Source organism: Canis lupus, chromosome 24 (assembly GCF_048164855.1).
Source record: "Canis lupus baileyi chromosome 24, mCanLup2.hap1, whole genome shotgun sequence".
In the NCBI taxonomy this organism is placed as follows: Eukaryota; Metazoa; Chordata; class Mammalia; order Carnivora; family Canidae; genus Canis; species Canis lupus.
This window is the reverse complement of record NC_132861.1, coordinates 29,759,995-29,787,537: the sequence shown is the minus strand read 5'-3', so window position 1 is coordinate 29,787,537 and position 27,543 is coordinate 29,759,995. Positions and strand designations below refer to the sequence as shown.

At 39.7% G+C, this 27,543-nt stretch overlaps 2 protein-coding genes and 1 long non-coding RNA gene across 6 annotated transcripts in view; 1 reads left to right on the top strand and 2 right to left on the bottom strand.

Moving 5' to 3' along the window:
- The window catches only part of LOC140615944 (uncharacterized), a 34,493-nt gene extending 15,429 nt beyond the window's left edge, over positions 1-19,064 (bottom strand). Inside the window, exons 1-2 of the long non-coding RNA XR_012016463.1 lie at positions 18,504-19,064; positions 9,341-9,427 (exon numbers count right to left, since the gene is read on the bottom strand). This is a non-coding gene — a long non-coding RNA (uncharacterized lncRNA). The remainder of the gene's footprint in view (positions 1-9,340; positions 9,428-18,503) is intronic.
- Positions 10,605-11,190, bottom strand: LOC140616473 (thymosin beta-4-like). The gene has a single exon (XM_072797136.1). The coding sequence runs from the start codon at positions 11,179-11,181 to the stop codon at positions 11,047-11,049; it is 135 nt and encodes a 44-aa protein (XP_072653237.1). The 5' UTR covers positions 11,182-11,190; the 3' UTR covers positions 10,605-11,046.
- MSRA (methionine sulfoxide reductase A) overlaps positions 17,994-27,543 on the top strand; it is a 426,146-nt gene continuing 416,596 nt past the window's right edge. The window contains exon 1 of one of the 4 annotated variants that reach the window (XM_072796098.1): positions 17,994-18,216. In XM_072796098.1, coding sequence (XP_072652199.1) covers positions 18,081-18,216 — 136 coding nt within the window. In that variant the 5' untranslated portion in view covers positions 17,994-18,080. The remainder of the gene's footprint in view (positions 18,217-27,543) is intronic. The other 3 variants (XM_072796096.1, XM_072796093.1, XM_072796092.1) reach the window with 3 other exon arrangements.

Sequence of the window (27,543 nt, the reverse complement as noted above, 5' to 3'; positions counted from 1 at the left end):
TAAGTTTGCTGTAAACTGAAAACTGCTCTAAAAATATAAAGTCTTTATAAAAAACATTCTGAGGAGATATCTATATTTCCCTATTCATTGAAGCACACTATTCACAATATCTAGGACATGCAAACAACCTAAGGGTCCACTGATGGATGAATGGAAAAACAAAATGCAACCCATACAACACCTGAAACTAATATCACACTGTATGTTTAACTAACTGAAAGTTAAATAAAAACTTGGGGGAAAACAAGAAAAATAAAGAAAATGTAGCATATAATACAATGAGATGTTATCCAGTCTTTAAAAAGAGGGAAATTCTTTAATTTGCTACAACATGGATGAAACTGGAGGACATTATGCTAAGTGAAATAAGTCACAAAAGGACAAATACTGCATTATTCCACTTATGTGAGGCATCTAAAATAGTCAAACCATAAAAGCAGAGGGTAGAATGGTGGTTTTTAGGGGTTGATATGAGGGGAAAATGAGGAGCTGTGGTTCAGTGTATATAAAGTTTCAGTTATACCAGATGAATAAGTTCTAGAGATCTGCTATACAACATAATGCCTGTAGTTAACAGTATTCCATTGTGCGCTTAAAATATTATTAAGAGGGTAGATTTCATATAAAGTGTTTTTACTATACAAAGCCAAAACCAAAATAAAGGGACATGAGAACTTTTTTGGTTTCTCTCTCTCTCTTCCCCTTTGCTCATTTTCTGAAATTCCACATATGAGTAAGATCGTATGGTATTTAGATTTATCTGACTTATTTTGCTTAGTATTATACTTTCTAGTTCCATCCATGTTGTTGCAAATGGGAAGATTTCATTCCTTTTTATGGCTGAATACTTATTCCATTGTGTATGTATACCACATTTTCTTTATCCAATCATCTATTAAGGGACATTTATGCTGCTTCCATAGTTTGGCTATTGTAAATAATGCTACAAATAAACACACAGATGCATGTATCCCTTTGAATCAGTGTTTTCATTTTTTTTCTGGTTAAATACCTAGCAGTGTGATAACTGGATCATAGAGTAGTTCTATTTTAAAATTTTTGAGGAACTCCGTATTGTTTTCCACAGTAGCTATAGCACTTTGCATTCCGACCAGCAGTGCACGAAGACTCCTTTTTGTCTTCATCCTCTCCAACACTTGTTGTTTTTTGTGTGTTTGATTTTAGCCATTCTGACAGGTGTGAGGTGGTATCTCATTGTGGTTTTGATTTGCATTTCCCTGATGATGAGTGATGTTGAGCATCTTTTCATGTGTCTGTTGGCCATCTTATGTCTTCTTTGGAGAAATATCTGTTCTGTTCATGTTTTCTGCCCATTTTAAATTTTTTAAATTGAGTTGTATTAGTTTTTTATATACTTTAACCCTTTCAGATGCTTGGGTGGCTCAGCGGTTGGGCACCTGCCTTCGGCTCAAGTCATGATGTCGGGATCCGGGATCGAGTCCCACATCAGGCTCCCTGTGTGGAGCCTGCTTCTCACTCTGCCTGTGTCTCTGCCTAGTCTGTGTCTCTCATGAATAAACAAATAAATCTTAAAAAAAATAAATCTAATCTTTTATCAGATAGGTCATTTGCAAATACCTTCTTCCATTCAGTAGGTTGCCTTTTAGTTTTGTTGATTGTTTCCTTCACTGTGCAAAAACTTTCTATTTTGATGTAGTTCCTGAAGATAATGTTTTTACCAAAAAATGAGTTGACTAGATATTACTTAAATTCCTCTGCTCTTAGTCTATCTCCTAGAGAGAAATTTATATCTAAATAAAAAAACAGAATGGAATAATATGGGCAGAAGGTAAAAGTTTCCTTTAGAGTCTAAAAGATTACCAGTAATCTCCCAATATCCATTACCTACTTCTTAGTCAATAACTCCACCTCCACCCCAGGTTGTAATTGGGCCAATGATATAAGGTAAAGATGACCATGTGTGGCCATGTGACTAGGTGAATGTCAAAAAGATTAGAAGTAATATGTACAGTTTCTAGGTCATGACCCTAGAAGGAAGAGGCATAATCTCCTTCTTTTTTTTTTTTAAGATTTTATTTATTTATTCACGAGACACAGAGAGAGAGGGATGCAGAGACACAGGCAGAGGGAGAAGCAAGCTTCACGCAGGGAGCCTGACGTGGGACTCAATCCCGGGTCTCCAGGATCACGCCGGGGACTGAAGGCAGGCGCTAAACCACTGAGCCATCTGGGCTGCCCCATAATCTCCTTCTTATCCTTCTTTCCTGCTGGCTGAAACTCAGGTGTAAGAGCCAGACTGGAGTAACCACTGCAGACCAGGAGATGGGAGCCACATATTGAGAGGAGCAGAGTGACCAGATAGAGTGATCTTAGGTCCTCAACCTCATGGAACTGCCATTTCACTCCTAGACTACTTATTCATAGACTAACACATTAGTCAGAGATGAACTTCTATTTTATTTAAGCCACTATGGTTTTGAGTAGCTTAGTGGTTCTCAAGTTTAGCATACATGAGAATCAGCTAGAGGGCTTGTTGAAACACAAATTGATAAGCCCCACCCGAGAGGCTTATTTTGGGAGCACTCTGCTGGTAGCATTTCTAAGAAATTCCCAGATGATGCTGACACTGCTGGTCTAAGCACTAAACTTCTAGAAACACTATTCAAGTAGGTACCACACTTCCGACTACTCACTACCCTAGTCCTCCATAAACATGCCTCTGGTGCCCCTGGAATGTAATGATATTCTCAACTATCTTCACTCATTTCAGGTCACACACTGAATCCAAAATTAAGGCATAGATCAGTATTAATTTCTCTACAACTATCATTGCTGATTTGGAACATACCAGAAATTATACAAAGAGCTGAAAAAAAAATACAGTATATCCAATGGCATTTAATAGAATCTGTTGGACATCAAAATCCAGATTTCAGGCTGGATAATTTAAATCTTCTCTTTGTACTAATCCATCATTTTCAGGATTATAACTGGAACTTTAAGAACACATTTAAAAAATTCTACATATTTTGTTGTCTGTCAAATTAAATAAGGCTCTGTTTTTCAGTCGTTCATCTTCCTACACCAAGCACATCTTGAATAAGATCAGAAGCTGCTGAGAGGGTAAAGCATATGAAGCAACAGCCAAATGAAAATGATTTGAAGTCAATGATTGAAATTGAAAAACAAAAACCCCCACGGGAGGATCTCAAAGTTGTGAGTGGCAGCAGTTCTCAGCAGACAATACAGGCAGTGATAAGCTGAATGCTTGGGAACCAGAAAGTATCAAAAAGCTCTAAGAGAATATGCAGGGAAACATTTAGGGATATAGCTCACATGTAACTCAAACTTCCCGAAGTCACACCAGCCTTTAGCAGCATCTGATAAGAGATATCTCTGAGTTTTTACTCTGGCAGCATCCCAGGTGACTTGTGAGCTTGTCTCAGCTGTCACTGGTGTCCCCCCACTGCCACCACAGATGCCACTCTCGTGCTGCCACCATCAGAGCATATGACACTGCCAACCCCATGCTGTTGCTACTCCCTAGGGTTCAGGGGTCACCTCATTTTAATTAGGTACCCCTATGGGTAGCCTGATGTACTTCATCTCTGAACCCCTCCTCTTTAAGGAACTCAGGATCAGAACCTTCAAGTCATGTCAGAATATGATTCAGGAATAGGTTTCAGCACTGCACAGACTCTGGCATATAGGAAGCAGTATGTAATTAATAAATGTCCATTTTCCACTCTCTTGTCTACCACTAAGAATTCACCAGTGTTCCAGACCAATATACTCTCAGCACTCCCCTCCCCTACTGCTTGTGAAATACCCTGCCCACCTTGGAAGGTAAGGCAGCCTGGATAGTCTTTTCTCAGCCTTCCTTGACTGCCAGGCTAGGTTAGTCCCCCCAGAGAATGACCTCGTGTCACCCACAAACCTTTCCTCCACAGGTTTTATTGGATATACAGATGGGGGTAATAATAGCAGCATGTAGCTTACAGGTCTTTTGGTTTTGTTCCAGTTTTTCTTGGCAATTATTAAATAAGTTAGTGTAGGAAAAGTGCCTGAAATCATGTCTGACACAGAGGAAGCCCTCAATAAGTATTAGTTATGATTATTATAAACATCTGTTTGTGTGATCATTTGAAATTTGTCTTTTCCACTAGACAGTAAGTTTTAGGAAGGCAGGGATTGTGTTCACTTTTTATTGGATCTCAACTGACTATTCAATGTCAAGGGCATAACACACATTTAGCCAATATGTGATGAAGAAATACATGAATCACTCATAGCATCTCTTGAGCCAATTGCATAAGTCCCTCCAAAAGTCCTTTCTTACCCTTTCCCTTGTGTGTGTCCTGGATGAATGGGTCTCCATGCAAATAGGACTTAGCTCTTATTTTCTTAGCTAAGTGTTCTTTAGTTAGTATATAAATTAAACTCCTTCATATACACTCATGTATACACATACACACATGCCACGGAGGCCCCCAAAAGATTCAAGTAGAATTTTTTTTGTATATTAATTTCTTTGTTTACCAGCTTTCATGAGAAATAATTGATATACAAAAAGTTGCACATATTTAATGGATAAATCTGATGGGTCTGGACATATGTAATCACCTATGAAACCATCACCAGAACTGAGGTAATAGACATATCTACCACCCCTAAACATTTCTTGTGTCCAAAGAAGACATACAGGTGGCCAAAAGGCACATGAAAAGATCCTCAACATCACTCATCATCAGGGAAATGCAAATCAAAACTACAATGAGATATCACTTCACACCTATCAGAATGGGTAAAATCAAATACACAAGAAACAACAGGTATTGGCAAGGTTAAGGAGGAGAAGGAACCCTTGCACACTGTTGGTGGGAATGCAAAGTGGTGCAGACACTGTGAAAAACAGGATGGAGTTCCTAAAAAATTTTTAAAAATATTTTATTTATTTATTCATGAGAGAGACACACTCATAAAGGCAGAAACACAGGCAGAGGGAGAAACAGGAGCCCTGCAAGGACCCTGATGTGGGACTCAATCCTTGACCTTGGGATCATGCTCTGAGCTGAAGGCAGATGCCCAATCACTGAACCACCCAGGCATCCTTCAAAAATTTTAAAATAGAACTACTCTATGACTCAGTTATCACAGTTACTAGGTTTCCTCCCCCAAAATATGAAAACACCTATTCAAAGGAATACATGCACCTGTATGTTTATTTGTAGCATTATTTACAATAGCCAAACTATGGAAGCAGCATAAGTGTACATTGATAGATGAATGAATAAAGGAGATCTGGTATACACACACAATGGAATATTACCCATAAGAAAGAATAAAATCTTGCCATTTGCAACATGAATGGAGCTAGAGAGGATTATGCTAAGCAAAATAAGTCAGAGAAATTGAAATACCATATGAGATCTCACTCATATGTGGAATTTAAGAAATAAAACAAAAGGGGAAAAGAGAGAGAGAGAAACCAAGAAACATGTTCTTAGAGAACAAACTGATGGTTACCAGAGGAGAGGGGGGGATGGGTGACAAAGATGATAGGGATTATAGAGTGCATTTATCATGATGAAAAAAAATTGATTAAAAAAATATTAAGGACACACACACAAGAAAAAGGGAAACGATCTTGAAACTTGAGAGTTAAGAAAACTCAGGTTTGAATCCAGATTCTTCTTAGCAGCTCTGGTTGAGTTTCTTTACATATAAAACCATGAAAACAGGTGGTATCTGGGTGGCACAGTTGGTTAATCAATGGACTCTTGGTTTGGGCTCAGGCTGAGATCTCAGGGTTGTGAGATGGGCTCCCCCTTCTGGGTTCCTCACTCCACACTCCTGGCTTCAGACTCCAGGCTCTACGCTCAGCGAGGGGTCTGCTTAAGATTTTCCTCTCTCTCTGCCCCTTTGTCCTGCCCTCAGGCTCTTTCTCTCTCTCAAATAAAAAAATAAAAATTTAAAAACCCTTGTGAAGACAGGTCAGAGTGAAGGTTAGAAACAGTGCATGTAAAGCTCCTAAATGGTGACTGGAGGTTAAAAAGTGCTCAACAACTATTAAGTATTGTTATTAATGTTATAACTATTTTCCTCTTAAAACTCAATGAAATAATCCATGCAATTAGTTGAAATGCTTAAGATAGTTTTGTATCCTCTACTAATAGTCCATAAATAAGGCACATGGTTTTAAGTATGCAAACGTAGAGTGTCACATTAAGCTTTCTATTTATTCATTTATAAGGGTGTCTATACCTAGTTAAGTGGATTTTTATGAAAAAGCCAAAAATCTCTTATCTCAGTTTGAGTTTGCCTGAGGGTCCCCTCAGTTATTTGGGGTTTAATAGAGAATACATGTAAGGGCTAACATGTCTTTTGGAGGCGACAAAGCCTTGCCTTTTTGTACAAGCTGTCCTTGACTTCATCTTCTGTACCTAGAATAGTCCTGGCGCATGGCCCATCCTATGACCTGCAACTTCAGAAGTTAAGGGTCTGATTTCGTCTCCTGAAAGACCCCATAGCCCTTTGTCCCGGGCTATGCTGCTGAGTACCCTTTGGTCTGCCTTGTGTGGTTCTATGGCTGGCTGGGCACGAGATGTCTCCCTACCACACTGTGCACCCTTGGAGAGCACAGAGGCCTTACTCTCTGATGTTGTGTGCCATCCGGTTGGTGCTTGCATCTGACATGAGTTCAATAGTATTTACTAACTGAATGATGTTCAGCAGAATCCGCATGTAGGGGCAATACAAAAAGTACACTTGAAGCAACACATCAAAAAAAAAAACATTTAACATTTGTAACTGAGAAGCAGGTATGTTCTCTATAATTTAGTTAATGGCATACATCTTCCTTACATAATGATTGATTTCCCAATTCTTACTAAATGAAATGTCTTTATGTATTACCTGACTTTTCAGGGAGTATGTTTTTCTTTCTGATTGTGTTTTTGTTTTTAGTATCCCTGGCGCATAGATGGTTTATAAAAGAAAATTAATTGACAAAATAACTTGACACTGAAGTTTCTAAAATTATAAAAAAAGTTGCCTATGTAATTAGGCTCATTTTGTCAGTGATGTATACAATGTAATATGATAGCCCTTAGAAATTTAGTAGTGACACAATTTTATATAATCCTCTGGACAGGTCTTTTTCTTGCCCTCTTCTTTGTTGAACACTAGTCCCCAAATTCTCAGATTCTTCTTCATCCATGTGGATGTTTCTTGGATTTCATCCCCACATTCATGCAAGGGTAGGAGGATGGGAAGGGACACTTGGACTTCTCTCTCATCCCTTAATCAAATCTTTTATATCATTTCTAGTCCACCTGGGGAAAGGTGGCTTAAAATAGTGTGCAGTTAGGAAAGCTGAGAAGGAGAATGAGACAGAGCCTGTGGGAAAAAGAGCAACAGCTCCTTGTTAAGAAACAGGATGGGGTTGGGAGGTTGGATGGTAATGACTGGATGAGGGAGGAAGGGAGCTTGTGTTGATGGAATCCTATTCCGTGCCGGGGCCATCACACACATTACCTCAGTGAGTTCCACACATGCATTTCAAGCACCAGTAAAATTGGACCAAACATTTTGGAAGCCAGCATACATTGTCCATTTTCAACTTTGCCAAATAAGGGTCATAAAAGAACAACTGCTCTCTCATCACAATGTGTGAAGGAAGGATGTTCTAACACCAGAAAAGTCATAAGTGTATTATTTTAGAACAAAAGATAACTTTTTAACTTGAATATATTTAGTATTATGAAAAAATTATTACATTGGCTTTTTTCCCTCTAATTCTGCCCTTTTATTATAGACTGTTACCATACAATACTTCATTTGTTTGCAAGATATCCTAAGAAATAGAGAATATCCCTTACTTTTAGCCAGGGTAAATACCTCTTCTACAGAAGGTATCTTTTTTTTTTTTTTTAACAGAAGGTATCTATGCTTTGATAGATCACATGTAATGACAGCAAAATTTAAACAACATAACTCAGATGTAAGAGAAATGTTAATTGTCCTGTTTTCTAGAACTGATTTCATCTTGCTCTCTCATCATTCCTAATGATGGAGAAAAACACTTGATCTTGCCAAATAAAAGTGTCTTTTTTTGTGGCTTTTAGTTTTAAATTGCCTATTTGGGTAACTGCTCAGTTCTTTGGGATTCTCTCCAGGGTTTTTCTTATACCTTTCTCCTTTTCAAGATGGCATCTGGGTACTGGGAGAAATTATATGTCCTCCTGGTCTAATGGCCTCCTGTTGAGATGACTCTCAGCTTTGGCCTCTGTCCTCAGTATGTCTGCATTGGTGTGCAGATATACTGAGGACTCCTGGCCACTGAGTTCCTACACTGCTGACACAGAGCAACTTTTGCTCCATCCTTTGGATATCGTGCTGGCTCCTGTTTGTGAGGACTTTGTTTTTGCATCTCGTCACAAGGCCTCAGGGCTTGGGTCTCCTTGCTCCAGCTCCAGGCTTTGTTGGGGTCATTGGTTCTGTTAGTCCTTCCATATCCCTAACCCTTTTGGGAGACCTGGGAGTGCTCTCCTGCTTTTCCATAGTCAAAACAGTTGTGTAGGATCCTGTGAGGCTGCCTTCAGCTCCGTTGCTCCAACTTTGCATGCATACCACATTGTAAGCCTTGCCAAATGCAAGACTCTTCTGAGAGATTTATAGTCTCTCTAGACCACGACTTTCAATTTTTTAAAAAATTAATTATGAGCACGGGAGAGGCAGAGGGAGAACAGGCTCCCCGCTGAGCTGGGAGCTAGATGTGAGGTTTGATCCCAGGATCCTGAGATCATGACTTAAGCTGAAGGCAGACACCCAATCATCTGAGCCATCCGGGTGCCCCTAAGGTTTATTTTATGACCAGTCCTGTATACTTTGGTTCTTATTATGTAAAATCAGTTAAGAAAAGCTCTTTATTTTTTAAAAAAGATTTTATTTATCCATTCATGAGAGACACACAGAGAGCAGCAGAGACACAGGCAGAGGGAGAAGCAGGCTCCCTGCCGAAGGCCCTTGCCAGACTTGATCCCAGGACCCCGGGATCACAATCTGAGCAGAAGGCAGTCAACCACTGAGCCACGGAGGTGCCCAAGAAAAGCCTTGTAATTATGATAAGCCTGGTTTTCAAGAATATTGTCTCTTTATCTCACCATGACTTTAAAAAACAGTTTAAAAAAAAACCAAACATGTATTTTTCATCTTATGGCCTTTGTGGGTCAGGAATTTGACCTGAGGCATGTTAGCTGGGTGGTTCTGGCTCAGGTCTCTTATGAGGTTGCAGACAAGATGTCATCTGAAAGCTTGACCAGGGCTGAAGAATTTGATTCTAAGATTGCTTACTCACCTGCTGTTGGTAGAAGAACTCAATTCACCAGGTGAACTTCTTCATAGAGCTGATTAAAGATCTTCATTATATGACAGCTGGCTTCCCCTATAGGGAGTGATCCAAAAGTGAGCAAGAAGGAAGCTGTGCTGCCTTTTATGATTTAGTCTCAGAAGTTACATGCATCATCACTTCTGTCTTATTCTATCCATTTGAAGCAAACACTAAGTTCAACCAGAATGTAAAAAGAGGGGAATTAGTTCACTTTTTAGAGGCAGAAGAAAAAAGAATTTATGTACATGTTTCACATGTACCTTCACAGTAACTTATATATCTTTTCCATAATTATTAAGTACATGCAATGTGCTACCTGAATGATATAAATAGTGAGTTTTATGGGAGAACCCAGACTGAATGAATAATCACTGTCTCCTTGTGCAATCAGAGAAGGTTCACAGAGAAAATCAGTCTTGAGTTGAATGGTGAAGAATAAAATCAGAAAACCAGAGAGAATCAGGCAGGGATTGTAGTCAGTATAAACAGAATGAGTAAAGTTGTGTAGGAGGGTTCGAGAGCCCTCAGATTACTCTATATTACTCACTCTGGTTTCCTGTCTATCACAGTGGACTCTTAATCACAGTCCATGCTCCTGATCTCCAACACTCTCTTTAACAAAACTTGACTGGCCTGCATCTCGTGACTTCTGGGTCTGCTTTCTGAAGAGCAAGAGGCAGTTATGTAGGTGGATCTGGGCTTAAATATTAATGTATTCACTCTGCCCACATAGCAGAAACACACTTTACAAAATTTTTAAAGTTCAATTTAACAGTTTTTGAAATAAAGATACAGTTGTGAAACCATCACCACAATCAAGCTAATGAATATATCCATAGTCCTCAATATTTTCCTGTAAGCCTTTTTATCCCACCTCCCATCCCTTACCTGCATTCTCAAGCAACCACAGATCTGCTTTCTGTTACTACAGATTAGTTTGCATTTTCTCGGATTTTAAATAATTGGAATCATACAATTTTTACTCTTCCCCCCCCTTTTTTTAGTTTGATTCTTTTCACTTAGTATATTGAAATTTTCCGTGTTGTTGAGGGTATCAGTTGTTCATTCATTCCCTTTTATTGATGAGTAGCATTCCACTGTAAGGATATACCACAATTGGTTTACCCATTCACCTGTTGATGGTCATTTGGGTTGTTTCCAGTGTTTGCCTATTACAATAAGACTGCTATAAGACTATATGCACACATGCTTTCTTTTTTTTCAGGTTTAAAAACTTTATTTGCATATTCAAAAAATTGTGCATTCCAATAATTAAAATCACTTGAATCAAAAAATGGCACTCTGATTAAACTGCATTTTAACAGCCTGCAGGACACCTTGGGCCAGCTTGGTTTTTACTCTAGATCTCACTGTCCTGCCACCCAGCTTCTTCCTTCACCAACATGCAAGTTATTTTCCTTCCCTGCCAGTCCGACAAGCAGATGGGAAAGGGAGGAGCCTTCGTTGTCAGTAGTTCTCAGTTCTTTGACGTAAAAAGGGGCAGCACAGCCATTTAAACTTGATCCAATCCCTTTGCATCTTACAATGTTAAACAGCTAAAAAGTAAAATAAGAAGGCAGTGCTTGATGTTGGCAAATTGAACTCCAATTAAAAAAAAAAAGAGAAGGCAGTGCTTGTAGAATGTACAGTGCATATTGGCAGCACATGCCTCATTACCATTCACCTGCTTGCTTCTCCTGTTCAATTGTTTCTTTTGAAGGCAGTGAATTTTTCTCTTGCGTTTCTGTCTTCTTCAATTTCGACTTATGGAATTTCTCAATCCCAGCCATATCGGGTTTGTCAGACATTGTTGCAGAGGAAGCAGAGTGAGGCACACGAGTGAGCTGGAGAGAGGAGTGATGCGGCCTGCGCAGTGGTCGCTGCCGAATGGGACCCATGCTTTTATATGAAATAGTTGGATCATATGGCGGGTGAGGGGTTAACAACTTAAGAAACTGATAAACTGTTTTCCAAAGTGATTATATAATTTTGGATCATTACCACAGTGTATGAGAGTTCCAGTTCCTCCACATCCTCATCAACACTTGATATGGTCAGTCTTTTATTTTATTTTTTTTAATTAAAAATTTTATTTATTCATGAGAGACAGAGAGAGGGAGAGGGAGAGGGAGAGAGGCAGAGACACAGGCAGAGGGAGAAGCAGGCTCCATGCAGGGAGCCCGATGTGGGACTTGATCCCTGGTCCCCAGGATCACACCCCTGGTTCACAGCAGCACTAAAACACTAAGCCACCGAGGCTGCCCTGGTCAGTCTTTTTAAACTATAACCATTCTGGTGAGTGTGTAGTGGCATTTTATTGTGGTTTTTATTTGCATTTCCCTAATGACTAATGTTGCTGAGTTTTTTTTAAATGTGCATGTTTGCAATCCATTTATCTTACTTGAAGTGTCTGTTTTTGCTCATTTAAAATGTGCTATTTCTTATTATTAAATTTTGAGAGTTATATATTGAAGGATATATATATATATTTACAAATATATATTAAATATATATATATTTATCATATATATATGATTTGTAAATATTTTCTGGCCACCTGGAGCTATATTTTTATTCCCTTAAGAGTATCTTGTGAAGAACAGAGTTCTTAGTTTTGATAAAAATGTAATTGATCAGTTTTCTTTTTATGAAGCACACATTTTGTGTCATATCTAAGAAATTTTGCCTACTCTAAGGTCATAAAGGTTTTCTTCTATGTTTTCTTTTAAACATTCAGAAGTCACAACCTTTGCACCTTGACTGAAAATTAATCTAATATATATATGTACATTTATTTTGAGACTCTCTGTTTTGTTCTATTAATTGATTTGCCTCTTGTGGCCAATATCACACTTTCCTGGCTATTGTAGCTTGTAATAAGTCTTCAACTCAGGTAGTGAAAGTCTTCTAGCTTTGTTCTTTTTCATATTTTTTGTGCCTGTCAGGTGTTGGGATGGTCAATTAGGATAGCAAACAAAATTGAAAGTAACAATCAAATCTTTATTCATTTACTGTAATACTGTAGGTAAGAGGCCAAAATGGAAAATGCTGGCTCCTGTTCCATTTTTTCCCCCATGGAATAACATTGGGTACAAGGGTCAGTGAGATGACATGCAGGACAAGTGGGGGAAATTGTCTTTCTGCTGAAGAGCACTGAACAAAAGTTTCCTTTTATATGGAGGGTGGGTAGGGTGTGGAGAGGAAGAAACCTCTCAAAAAGGCTTTCAAATGGAGATGGCTGAGCTAGAAATGCAGATATGATTATGACTATGGCTTTTGTAGGGTGAGGCCTAAGTCTGATTGCAATTCCCTCCATGAGACTGCAGTTCATTAATTGCCTGTGCTATACTCCTAATGGCACCAAGTGTGAGGAGGGCAGCTTTCCCTTATGAGACCCTTTGGGAAAAGCTTTTGTAATTGCTTATGATTGGGCCTAAAAGATGACATGTAGGATTTTGGCCTGGAGGTGGACTCCTCAGTTTTTGGCTACTCTAGGTCCTTTGCATTTGCACTTGAGTTTTATAATCAGCTTGGCAATTGCTAGGAAAATATCTGTGAGATTTTCATCAGGGTTTCATCAAAACTATGCATCAATTTTGGGAGAAATGCATTTTAACAATATTTAGATGCTGAGCCTTCTGATCCATGAACATGGTATATCTCTGCATTTATTTAGATCTTTTAAGATTTCTCTTAGCATTGTTTTGTGGGTTTTGATGTACAGGTCTAACACATCTTTAGTTATGTTTATCTCTAAATACTTAATATTTTTTTGGATGGTATTTTATTTTATTTTTTTAAAATTTTATTTATTTATTCATGAGAGGCACACGCATGCACACACACACACAGACACAGAGAGAGAGAGAGAGAGGGAATGAGAGAGAGAGAGTCAGAAGGAGAAGCAGGCTCCATGCAGGGAGCCTGATGTGGGACTCGATTCCGGGTCTTCAGGATCACGTCCTGGGCCAAAGGCAGCGCCAAACCGCTGAGCCACCCGGGCTGCCCTTGGATGCTATTTTAAATGATGTTTTTAAAACTTCAATTTCCATTTTTTCTCTCATATATATTAGCACAATAAATGTTTGTATATAGGTCTAGTATCCTAAAGTGTTGCTAAACCAACATATTAATTCCAGCAATTTTTCTGTAGATTTAATGATATTAACCTAAACTATATGGCATTTGTTTAACAGCAGGCAGCAGACAAGGACACAGATAATACAGGCTGAAAAGCTGGTGATCCTTCTTAGGCTGGCATAAAACATTTGATAAAATTGCTAACTCAATACCTTGGAAGGCTAAACACATGCTCTTTAAATTTGTAACTATAGGGAAAATTGTCAGAAGGATGATTCTCTGACCAATGAGAGAGTATTGCTGTTGCCTGCTCCTTCAGCAAAGTCTTTTGCTAAAGATGAACTCAGGTAGAAGCTAGTCATTTTAAGAGATGAAGGGAAATAAAGCTCAGCTAAGATTGGAGTTCTCTGCCTGCAGTCTGCAATACAAACTGATTGAGGGTGGTTATTTAGGGCCTTCTAATTTTGATAAGCCAAAAGTCATTATACTCCCAATAGCAGAAGATAAAACTGCAACCCAAAGCCCTTCTCAAAGGCCATTAGCAAAGTGTAGTCTGCCAGATGATGGAAGCCAAGTATGGAAGGCAAGCAGTGAAGATCATATTAAGGGGAATGCCTTTCCAACCAAACCTGCTGTTTTTGCTGGCTGCAAGGGCACTGTAATTAAGTTAATAGATACAGGATAGATGGGACAAACAGAGCCTAGTACATAAAAATGAAGAGTAATTAGGCATAAGAAATATGACTAGTTGAGGTCTTTAGCTGTGGTTATTTGTACAAGGAATTGTAAAAGAACGAATAAACCAGAAATATTTCCAGTTTCTTTCCAAGTGGAATTGACAAAAAACTACAAGTCTAGCTTGCTGATACCTCTATGCATTTGACCCTGAAGTAATGCATAGTTCCTTGAAGCTGCACCAGTAAGAAACTGGGAACAAAAAGATGTGCAGCCTTCCAGGAAGGCATGCTTGTTAACATACTCTTCAGATACAATTATGGAGGATCATGGAGAAGAACCTTCCAGAGGGTAAAGCCAGTAACTTCAAATGCAGCAAGCAGATGAATTCCTTCTGGAAAGCAGAAATGGGGTCTAACCAAGAATTTACTTCACCACTTGGGTAATCTGTAAAGTTTCTCTTTTGCAACATTTTGCTAGGCTTTGGACCAGTGACTACTTTCCCCCCATTCTTTTTCCAAATAATTTTTTAAATTTCTACCTCACCAGGTATGTGGGAGAGGAGAGCACATACCTCATCTTTTCTTAGTAGGTCACTGTGTCATGAAGAACTATATCCAGACTTGTAAAGGACTGCACATCTTCAAACCATGGATGTAAGAGCCAGCTACAATAACTACTTAGAAATTTAGTGCTTCTTCCTTTGGAATAGGGTATGTTCTGTTAGAAGATGGGCATATATAAAAATCTGGGGGATCAGAGGAGTGGACTGTGACAGAGTTGTCCACCAATGTACATTCTCATCTCCTTTTATTACTAGAACTGTTGAGTATTAGCTGGAAACGTGGTTGTCCAGCTAGAGAACTTTATCTCCCACCTTCTAGTTAGATGCGGTTATGCCTCTAATCAGGTCAATGGAATGAATAGTGCTATACATCTCAGGAGCACTGAGATGTATACCCCTTCCCTTTCTACCATTTTGCTGGGCTAAGATACAGATGTGATGGCAGGTTCTGGGATGGAGGTTATGTATAAGGATAGAACCACTTACCTCTGGACCTACCAGTCTTGAACCACTTACCTCTGGACCAGAAAAAAACAAAACTATCTTGTTTCAGATATGCATAAATGCAGAGAACAAACTGATGGTTGTGAGAGGAGAAAGGTGGGTGATGGGCAAAATGGGTGAGGGGGAGTGGAAGGCACAGACTTCTAGGGATGGAATGAATAAGTCATAAGGATAAAAGACATAACATGGAGAATATAGTCAATGGTACTGTAATAGTATTACAGGTGACAGATGGTGGTACACTTGTGAGCATAACTAGATTTGTTAACTGGTAGGTCTGAAACTCATGTAACATTGTATGTCAGTTATGCTTCAATTAAAAAAAAAGTATCTTGTTTCATATATAGTATCTTTGGGTCTCTGTTAAGGCAAGCTAATCTGTATCCCAACTAAAACCTAGGCCTAAATTTGGAATATAATATTCCAAATAGTATTCTTGTCTCTAAGCCAAGGGAGAGTCATTCTTGAACAAATGGAAAAGAAACTTTTGCTAATCTAAGTCAGGGTTTTGGCTCAATTAAGCCAATAGTGACCACTGGACACTTAATGTAAGCCAATTCAGTATGAGATATTATGGAAGGAAAGACATGGTCCTGTCAGCATTTAACTACCTACTTTTAGATTGTATGTAAAAGAGAAATGAACTTCTATTTTGTTTAAACTGCTGTATTTTGGGTCTTTTTCATATCTAAGAGGATGCTTAGACTGCCTCCTAAACAACATAGTTAGAATTTGTTTAAAACCAGTGCACAATCACAAAAATAACAAATCAGAGCAGTGTGTGCCTACTGGGAAATATGGACAAAAAAAAAAAGACTCTCAGTGTGGAGCTCAGAAGGGATTAGGAGAGTCTCAAGAAAAGGAAGCCCTGGTGGTGAAAATGGCATCATTGAAGGCTGGAATATTTAATTTTCCCTTTCAACCAACCAACCAACCTACCTACCTTAGCGCAACTTTTCTTGCAACTATTCTGGTAAAAGAGGTAAGAAACTCCTGCTTTATGGGGGGTGGGGTGGGGCGGGGAGCTTTGAAATAAATCAAGGTACTCTTCTTTTAAAAGTTTTTTTTTTTTTTTTTTAAGTAAGTAACATAGGCATTGGAACACTTGAGAACACTGTAACAATGTAGAACATTTTAAGAAAGTGAAAATCTAAAACAAAATAAGAAAGTGAAGACCATTACCTTGAACAAAAAACTACAACCATTATTTTAATTTTTTTTTCTAGTCTTTCTTCAGTGGGTGTACAAGTGGCAATACATGCATTTTTGTATATACTACACAGTATATATACACATACTGTTCCTCTGTTGTGCTTTTTCACTTAGTTTTTTTATGAGTACCTTGTGACATGAAAAATCCTTCAGCTCTTAGTTCCTGTTATTTCTAACATGTTTAATTTCATATAACCAACCACAAAACATAGAAAATCAATATGTACGAAAAGGCAATAATTAAAACACACACACACACACACAGAATATACACTCTGATGGAAAAGTGATCTTATTTTTTCAGCGACCAAGCGGAGAAGGGACACCTTGGGGGTGTTTTTAGAGAGGCCTGTAGAAACTCCTTCGTATGATCTCATAGCAAAAACAAAAGTAAAAACTGCCAGAGGAAATCTAAAATTACAAAATAAAAACTTTAAGCTTAGTGTTAACATGTCTGACCATATTCTACAGTACAGCAGGGCCAGTCCTCTGTCCTTCTATTGTAGTCCAGACCACATTAAAACAAAAGGGTAACTCAGTTGGGTCAAACTCTCATATCTGGGGGTGCTCATCTGAAGTTCCTTCCCTCATGAGACTATTTGCCCATTCCGGGGGAACATTTGCGCGAAACCAAAATTTCACACATGGAACTCCCAAGTCACCACCCATCTGGCTCTACCCACCTTACTGTATTGGGTCGAAATTTTGTCACAGGAACAAATGTCATCTCCCACGATTTGAGAAAACGACTGATTGAACAGCACCATTAAATTCCTAGAGGCCGGGGATCCCTGGGTGGCGCAGCGGCTTGGCGCCTGCCTTTGGCCCAGGGCGCGATCCTGGAGACCCGGGATCGAGTCCCACGTTGGGCTCCCGGTGCGGTGCGTGGAGCCTGCTTCTCCCTCTGCCTCTCTCTCTCTCTCTCTCTCATTAAAAAAAAAAAAAAAAAAATTCCTAGAGGCTGCGTTAACGGTGGCATCAAGGCCTTCTCTGTTTTCCTCCCTGCAAAATGGGTTTATTAGCGTGTACGTACGTGTGCGTGTACCGAAAACATCATTTTGGGTTATCTTCCCTGTTTTTGAGCTTTTTGAAAAAGTTGTGCTTGTTTTTATTTGGGATACTCAACTGTTGGATAATTTATCGCTATAATGGCTTCGAGTGGGACACAAAAAACAAAAAAACCCAACACATTCCAGTTGCCTGTAGAGCAGGTGGTCTTCTACCTTATTGGGCACCCTGAGCAAGCGCTAAGGCTCTTAAGGAGGCAACAAACTGTAAAATCGAAGGCCGGGCGGTATTATCAACTTTTGGCCTCTGCCGCTCCACGTACTTGGTTGCCGCAGTTAGCCCAGGTCCTCCGCCGGGGAACTTTGTACTGAAGCCGGCCCAGAAGTACTTGCTGATTGATGGAAGTACCCAGGGCCGGGCACCCCCCCCGGGTCCCGCCCCCCCCCCCCCCCCCCGCGAGAACACGCCCTCCGTTCCTGCCGCTCGGGCCCGAGCCTTAGGTCTCTATTCCGGGGCAGCAGCTGCCGCGGCCCGCAGCGCACTCGGCCTCCGCGGACCCGCAGCCGCAGCGCCGCCCAGTGCACGCCGGTCCCGCCGCCGGGCGCCCGCTCAGCCCTCGACCCCGCCGTGCGGCTCGGCGGACCCTCGGCCGGCGGCCCGCCCATGCTCTCAGCCACCCGGAAGGCGAGCCAGCTCTTCCACAGGCTCTTTCCGGGCCCGAGAATGGGCGACTCCGCCTCTAAGCTCGTCAGCCCCCAGGAGGCCCTGCCGGGCCGGAAGGAGCCGATCCCCGTGGCGGGTAAGGACCCCGGCACGCGCGGAAGGCGCGGTCATCGGCCTGGCGCATGCGCGTCGGCGCGGGCGGCTGCGCGTCCCCCGCCCGCCGGGAGGAGAGCGGAGCGCGGGCCTCGGGCGGAGAGTTCGGCTGGGGTCTGCGCAGGCGCGGAGGGGCTCCGCGAGGGGAGGGGGTGGCGCGTGGGGGGGTGGGGCGGGGGCGGGGGGGCGCAGCTTTTCCTTTGTTTGGCTTCTCACTCCCTAAAGCTCACGTAGCGCTCTGACGGAATCTAGTGTGTAGGTGTCGCTCACCTAGAGTGCAAGTGCCCCGGCGGCTCCAAACTTTGGGTAGGAAAAGCGCAGACCCGACTCCCGCTCTTGCTCGCAGGTGTGTGCGCGCTCCGCGCCGGCTTCTGCGCCCCGAACACTTCTGTCGTGTGCGGTCCGCTGGGATGCCGGGCCCTCGCGGCGACGCTGCCGCTGTGTGGTGTTGCTGGGAGCAATGGGATGGTGCACAACGATGAACACTGCAGTTTTGAAGTTGTGTCTCCGTCCACCGTGCCGTTTGCAAAAATTATCTTTAGGATCGCATTAACCCTCCACGGACCCCCCGGCAGGAGTTGCCCTTGACCCCGCGCTCGCGGGTCTGCCGGTGTCTATCAGTAGTCGGAGGGGTCGGCTGTAGAGCACTGCTTTACCAACTTAAAAATGATTTTCTAATCTCATAACGATTACTTTTGGAAAGTGCAGTAAAAAAAAAAAAAAAAAAGCCAGAAAAATGATCACATGCTTTGGGTGCCCATCACCCTAAAAGTTATTCTCATAAAGCTTAAACGTCAGTTTCTGTCGCAGACCGGTAGCAGAGCGAAGACAGCCCAGGTCCACCAGCCAAGCGACCATTACCGTTACCTTGGTGCAGGGCTTCTCGAAGTGTTTTTAAACAAACCCAACTGGGTGATTCTAATACACGCCATAGTTTGTAAAGCACAGCCTCAGAGCTGCCGGAGGGTTATATGGTGCTTAGTCTTGCACATATAGCTCAATGCCACGATAAATCCCCTACTTAAAAATTCCTAGGAATTCTTTCTCTTTTCCTTAAAGAATTATTGAGTTCTAGGAGGAGGCCATGATGATGTGGGTGTGCACATCACACGCAATATTCAGTATCAGCATGAGATTTGAAAAAGAGGTTTTTTGGACCTGGGGCAGTTTGGAAACTGAAGCGGTGTGACTTGTTTCTCCATCTGCATTAGCACTTCTACTTCCTCGGCTCCTCTCCCTTCAACTCCCAACTCATGATCAGCCCAAAAAGTTTGTTTTATTTATTTTTTAAAAATATTTATTTATTTATTTACTTATTTATTGATTCTATTTATTCATTCATGAGAGACACACACACACACAGAGGGAGGCACAGACACAGGCAGAGGGAGAAAAACAGGCTCCATGCAGGGAGCCATGTGGGTCTCCAGGATCAGGCCCTGGGCTGAAGGCTGTGCTAAACAGCTGAGCTACCCGGGCTGCCCCAAAAGATTTATTTATTTATTTATTCATGAGAGACACACACACACACACACACACACACACACACACACACAGAGAGAGAGAGAGAGAGAGAGAGAGAGGCAGAGACATGGGTAGAGGGAGAAGCAGGCTTCATGCAGGGACCCAGATGCGGGACTCAACCCGGATCAGGCCCTGAGCCAAAGGCGGATGCTCAACTGCTGAGCAACCCAGGCGTCCCAAAGTTTGTTATATTTTTGACTCAAATTCGGAGAATGAGTTTTAAACTTTATTTTAAAAATAAATTCTCTTGGGCCACCTGGGTAGCTCAGTTTGTTGACTCTGCCTTCAGCTCAGGTCGTGATCCTAGGGTCCTGCTCAGTGGGGACTCTGCTTCTCCCTCTCCTGCTCCTCCTGCTTGTGCTCTCTGTCAAATAAATAAAATAATAAAAAAATTCTTTTTTACAACCCAGTGTTCATAAATGGGTATTTAAAGGCAATCCTTTTTCAATGGTGAACATCCCCAGCTTGTACTAAACTTCCTCTTTTCCTACTACAGTCTCTTTGATATACCTCCTAGACGTCTAAGAAACAAACAAATGAACACAAAAATCTTAATCAGATTTGCAAACTGGTTCAAGATCACCTTCAACTAAAATTTAGTTCTGCTTAAAGTCTTCCCAATCAATTACCTGATACATAAATGACATTTTTGATGAAAGATAAAACAACATGGCAGAAACGAGCCAATGATTTATTTGTCACATCCACCTAGTAACTCTAATGGAAAAATCTCAGGGTTTGGCTCTCTTCCAGGTTCTTCTGTCTTTTTATATAGCCATGTGTACATCTCTGTATCCGGACCAGTAAACGGCTTTTTTTTGGTGTAGGGCCAAGCCTACAATGCATATGCATATGCAGTGCATATGTCCTTATTGCTCAGCTGTTGCAACTCTTTTCCTCCCCAAATAATTTCAGTTTTAGATTGTGGCCTTTCCAATCACACTCATGGTACAACTCCTGCCTTGACAGGTTGCTAAAGGTTCTGACTGGTCCCAGAAGTGGACAGCATTACCTCCTTGGTAGGTGTTGGTGGCTGTAAGCTTGAAGCTTATGGACTTACTGTTTTGAAAGTCAAATTTATCTCTATCCCAACCCCCAGTCTAACAGCCCTTTACTTCTCTTTATTACTCTGTGTCTGTTGTTAATTGTACCTTGACTTTCAAAAGTTCTGTGGCAAAACATCACCTTTTGGTTTTCCACGATAAGGCCTGTTTTGTGTCTTTGGTTCAGTCCAGTACTAGGTTCTGTCTTTGTGTTCTATTACCAGATACTTTTGGTGTGAAGAGTTAACATTTTAGCTTTAATCCTACCTCTTTTTGTATTTGTAAGGAAACTTACACCGTTTTATAAACTGTAGCCTAGTAGTAGATTTCTACTTACAGGAGGGTAAGATTGAATCCTTCAAACTTTTTTAGTGTTTAATTTTTCTCAGGCTACCTATAGTGGATGAAAATATGAATAGTCCTATTTGGGTGATTGGTTAACAACTAAACTTGGACTAGACTGGCTCATTTGAAGCATACACTGTTCAGGTTAGTGGTGGGTCTGGACAGCACTGGCTGGCAGGGCACACAAGCAGTTTGCCCGATCTTATATGTGGAAGGTGGTCTCTCTCTGTTTCAGTGCCTGGCTTTAAACAGTATTCAGAGAACTTTGGGACTGGGGGGAAAAGTGGAATTCATGCTTGTTGAACTGAATTGGTGGGCAATTAATTGCTAGAGATAGGCAGGAAGTGAAAGGCTTATAATTAAAACTTCAGAGTGCCTTCTGTGTTGTTAAAATGTAAGTTTATTATAGTTAGAACTAATCTTATTTCCAGTGAATTAATTACTGCAAAAGCTCAGTTTTTATTTCGTATGCCCCCCCCCCCTTTTTTTTTTTTTTTTGCGTTTTGGAAATATTGCTAATCTTTTTTTGATCAGGTGTTTGGGATTTGGAGATATTCAGGATAACATTGACAGCTCATGTTTAAGCTCTGCTATTTTGCCTTTATATTCTTAGATAGTGGGTTGTATTGTATTACTGTGGGTCTTTTTTTTTTTTTTTTTTTGAGAGAGGAAGCGATGTAGAACACCTGCTCACAGTGTACTCTTTTAAGAACTTTAAATACAAATAGAAAAATGGTAGAACAATATGAGTAATCCAAAAGGTGGCTCCTTGAGAATTGAAATATAACAATAAAATTTATTGTTTTTATTTATTAACTGTAGCTATCTGATAAAAAGGGAAGAAAGTACAAATACACAAAATAATAACTGAGAAGGAGGAGTAGAACATTTAAAGAATGTAAGAGACTATTTAACTCTTTGAAAATAAATTTGAAAACTTGGATGGAATAGATAATTTTTAGGAAAATATAATTGACCTGTACTGATATGAGAAAGATCCCATTCTGTTTAGGAAACAATGATTTTTAGAGAGGAAATGAGGTCAATGAGTTGTCTCCTCTCCAAGCATCATGTTTAGACAATTTTACAGGGGATTTCTACTGAATATTTAAAGAGCAGAAAATTCCAATATTATTTAAACTGAAAGAATTGTCAAATTATTTTTAAGAAGCAAGTGTAAAATTGAAACCAAATCTGATAAAAATTGCACAAAAAAGAAAACTACAGACCTGTCTCACTTATACTGATGAAAAATTGCTAAATAAATACGAGTAAACAGAATCCAGCAATGGGATTTAGTCCCAGAATGCAAGGATTGGTCAGTATTAGGAAATCTATTACTATAATTCATCATTTAATTGATCTAAGAAGAAAAATGGTGTAACTGACTTCTGGATGCTAAAAACTTGTTTGATTATGTTTAACAGCTATTGGGGATAATAACACTTAGAGATGACTACTTCCTTAACATGATATAATAAATCTGTTTCTGTCCGAAGCTCAACATCATGCTTAATGAAGAAATGCAGAAATTTCCACTGAAGTCCCAATCAAGAAAAAATGTGGAGATGGCCTACTTTTGCTCATTCTAGTAGCAGTTGTACCCCATTACCAGATACTTTTTTTTAAAACATTTTTTTAAAGATTTTATTTATTCATTCATGAGAGACACACACAGAGAGAGAGAGAGAGGCAGAGACACAGGCAGAGGGAGAAGCAGGCTCTATGCAGGGAGCCTGTTGTGGGACACGATCCCGGGACTCCAGGATCACGCCCTGGGTCAAAGGCAGGCGCTAAACTGCTGAGCCACCCAGGGATCCCCCATTACCAGATACTTTAACAAAAGTATCTGTTGTTAAGGGTTATCATCTTAACTTTAATCTTTTGTGTGTTCTTAAGAAAATTTTTATCTTAAAATTTTTTATTTAATTAAAAATTTTAAAAGAAATTTATTTTAATTCTAGTATAGTTAACATACAGTGTACAGGGATAGGTTAGTTTCAGGTATACAATATAGTTATTCAACAATTCTGTACATTTCTCAGCGCTCATCAAGATAAATGTATTCTTAATCCCCTTCACCTATTTTACCCATCCCTCCCACCCACCATAATTTGGCTACTGTAAATAATGCTGCAATAAACATAGTGCTATATATATGTTCTTGAATTGGTGGTTTCATTACCCAAAGAAAATTTAGGTAAATACCCAGTAGCATATGGTAATTCTATTTCTATTTTTTTTTTTTCATTAAGAGAGGGTGGGGGTAGGAGGGACAGAGGGAGAGGGGAATCTTAAGCAGACTCCATGCCCAGTTGGGTTTGATCTCACAACCCTGAGATCATGACCTAAGCCAAAATCAAGAGTTGGATGCTTAACCAACTAAGCCACCCAGATGCCCTTATTTCTAATTTTTTGAGGACTCTCCAGACTGTTTTCCACAGTGACTATACCAGTTTGCATTCCCACATGAGGGTTCCTTTTTCTCCACATATTCACCAACACTTGTTGTTTCTTGTGTTTTTGATTTTAGCCATTCTAATAGATGTGAGGTGGTATCTCATTGTGGTTTTGATTTGCGTTTCCCTGATGATGAGTGATGTTGAACATCTTTTCATGTGTCTGTTGACCATCTGTATGTCTTCTTTGGAGAAATGCCCATTTGTGTCTTGTACCTGATTTTAAATTGGATTATTGCTTTTTTTTTCTTGGTGTTGAGAAAATTTTCATCTTTTTATAAACTGTGGCCTAGTACATTTCTACTTTGCAAGAAGGTGAGATTCAAACCTTCAAACTTTTTTAATGTGCAGCTCTTCCAAAGCTGCCTAAAGTGGATCAAAGCATGACTAGGCCTACTCTAAGTGATTCATTATTAAAATTGTTTTGTAAATGGTAGCTAATGTAGTCAGATAGGAGAAGGCAATTAGAGATGTACAAATTGGAAAAGAGAAGGTAAAACTGCCACTAGTTTGCAGATCATGAGATTATATACCTAGAAAATCCAAGAGAATTAATAGGAATGTACTTACCTGACAACAACCAGTAGCTTTACTCTATGAAAACAACTTGTTAGGAAATATAATGGAAGAAAACAGCAACCAAAAAAATTAAAATTTATGAATAAACTTGGCTAGAAATATGCAGGACCTATGTGAGGAAAACTTTAAAACACTATGAAGGACACACAAGAAGACTTGCACAAATGGTGAGATATACCAGGTTCTTGGATAGGAAGACTGAACAGGAAACATATATCATATTCTCCCTATAAGTTTATATAAAGGTAACATGGTTTTAATTAAAATACTAAATTTTTTTGTTTTATTCTAGAACCAGACACACTAATTAGAAAATTCATATGGAAAAATAAACAGGAAGAGTTATGGTAACTGCCAAAGACGAGCAAAGAGGGTCAGCTAGCCCTACCACATAATAAAAGTGAAGCTTAATAATTTAATCAGTGTGGGGACTCCTGGGTGGCTCAGTGGTTGAGCATCTGCTTTGGCTCAGGGCAAGATCCTAGAGGTTGAGGATCAAATCCCACATTGGACTCCCCACAGAGAGTCTACTTCTCCCTCAGCCTGTGTTACTGCCTCTCTCCCTGTCTCTCATGAATAGATATAGATAAAAAAGATCTTTAAAAATTTTTTTAATTAGTGTGATACTGGTCCATTAATAGGCAGGTCAATGGGACAGAATAGAAAAATCAGAAATTCTTAAATATATATGGGAATGTAGTATAACATAAAGGTGATATCTCGAATCAGTGGGGAAAAGATGGAATATTCAGTAATAAATGGTTATGGGATAACTGGATAGCTGTATGGAAAAAAAAAAAGTTGGATCTGTACTCTACATCGTAAACCAGGGTAAGTTCCCAAACAGATGTTTGATGATAATAGCTCATGCTTATTGAGTGTGTAGTGTATGTCAGGCACTCTAGTAATTACATTTACTAAGACATTTAAACCTCACAGTGACCTTGCAAGGTAGTAATTATTATTAACCTCATTTGTTGATGTGGATGCTAGGTCCATATGGGTTAGGTGACTTATCCAAGGTCATATAGCTAATAAGTGGTGGAGCTAGGACATGAATGTGGGCAGTTGGGCTCTAGAGTTTGTGATCTTAACTACTGTACTTTGCTGTTTTTCCATTTGGTTACATGTAAAAATGAAACAATTTAAGTGTGAGAAAGGGAGAATTCCTTTATAATCTTAGGATGAGGAAAGCCTTTCTACTTTGACTTGAAAATCAGAAGACTTAAAACATTGATAAATTAGATAAGTCTTCTCATGGCAAAAATTACGGTAAGCAAATTCAAAAGACAGACTGGGGTAAGTATTTGCAACTTATAAGTAAAGGACTATTCTCCCTAATATATAAGAAGCTCCTAGAAATTAATAAGAAAACACCAACATCCATTAGAAAAATAGGCAGAGGTTATGAACAGATAGTTTAAAGAGAAGCAAGTACAATTGGCTCTTATATAAAGGGGTGCTCAACCTCACTTATAATGAGGAGGATGCAAACACCATTTTTCATTTTTCAGATTGGCAAAACTCCAGAACTTTGATGGTACACTCTGTTGGTAAATCCTTAAGGAAAAAGGCACTCTTGTACATTGCTGGCGAGAGTGTAAATTGGCTCCACTCTTATGGAAGGCAATTTGGCAATATCTATAAAAAATTTAAATGCATATACCTTTTGACCCAGGAATTCAATTCTGGGAATTTATCCTACAGATACACTTGCACGCATGCCAAATGATGACTATACCAGGTTATTCACTGCAGCTTTGTTTGCAGTAGCCAAAGATTGGAAACAACCCAAATGCCCATCAATAGGGGCTAGTTAAATAAATTGTGGTTCGTCCTCACAATGGAATATGCAGCTGTAAAAAAGAACGTGGAAAATCTATATGAATGGGTATAGAGAGATTGCCAAGATATAGTGTTACATGAAAAAAGCAAGGTCAGAACAGTGTTATATGGTATGCTAATTTTTGTGTGAACAGGGAGGAAAATAATAAGATGTATGCACAAAGAAACTTTGAAAGGATGGCTAAGAAGCTAATAGCTGGCGAGAGGGCTGTGCAGTGAACTGAAGATGGATGGGACACACAAGTGGGAGACTTTTCCTTCATGCTTTCTTGTAACTTGATTCTTGTAATGTGACTGCATTATTGAGTTAAATAACTCTGTATGAGGATGATCCCTTTCTGTGGTATTTAGTTTAATTGACCACCTTTCTATCATCTTTTGTCATCCCTATTTCAAGTTCTTTTTCTTTTTTAAATTTTGCTCTCTTTTTCTTGTCAAGTAAGTCCCTTTTCTTCCTCAACTTGCTTTTGTAATCAAAATCTACATTTTGGCGTGATTTAAAAAATCTAAATTTAGAGGGTGAAATTGGAATAAGTTAACCCAAGTCATTTTACATTTCATAAATATTCATTTTTATTGAAGCATCAATTGTGGTGGCATCATTTATACAAAGAAAAGATCTTTGGGGACAAATTCCTTCCACTATTATGTAGAAAGCATTATGTGTATTTCTTTTATTTTGAGTGATGTACATAGACTTTTAAAAGAAAATGATAGAAAACAATTTTCCTTTTAGAAAAATTTTCCCCAATGTGTGATTAATTTCTAAATTGGAGGACATAGAACTATTATTTCTCTTCTTTGCATCTTGTCTGAAGCTCTTTATTTTACCCTCTGTTTTAGAACCTTGAGTATTTCCCTGAAGTCCCTGGGTATATAAGGGTATTCCATACCCCCCATGATCTGATCCTTATCTTCCCAGCCTTCCTGCTCTGCCCCTATAGAACCCTATCCTCTGGCTAACATATATTTCAATGTTTTGCCTCTGAAGTTGCTCATGTGATTCTACCCAAGTGGGTTTCACATGCCCACTTGGAAGTGTTTCGTTTTGTCATTCATAAAATCCTTATTAAATGCTTGCCTAGGTAAAATATTTTTTCCATATGTTCTTATCCTGCCTCTTCCTCAAAACTTGCCCTGATTGGATTCCATTTCTCCTATAAATCCAAACCTTTTCGCTCCAACTTAAGTGATCCCTTTCTTTTCTTTTGGACAGATAATTATATACTATTTCATGAATCCTCCTTTTGGATCTTGCATTGTTACTTAGATGTCGTGTTGCTACCCAGATTGTTAAGTCTATGTCTTTTCTCCTCGTATGAGAGGGAGTTCCCTTGAAAGATGGCCCTTCAGAGGGAGGAGCTGTGTTTCACTCCTTGAAGGGAGGGGCTGGGCATGGTGGACACTGTTTTATCCTTTAGTCTATAGTACTTTGCAGATGACACTGCCTACATCAGGCACTCAGTTATGGTTTGTGGATATCGAGTAAAATATGGCTAATGCTGGTTGAAGGTG

Coding starts and splice junctions, on each gene's coding strand:
- LOC140616473 (XM_072797136.1), bottom strand. CDS start 11,181: ATGTCTGACAAACCCGATATGGCTGGGATTGAGAAATTCCATAAGTCG.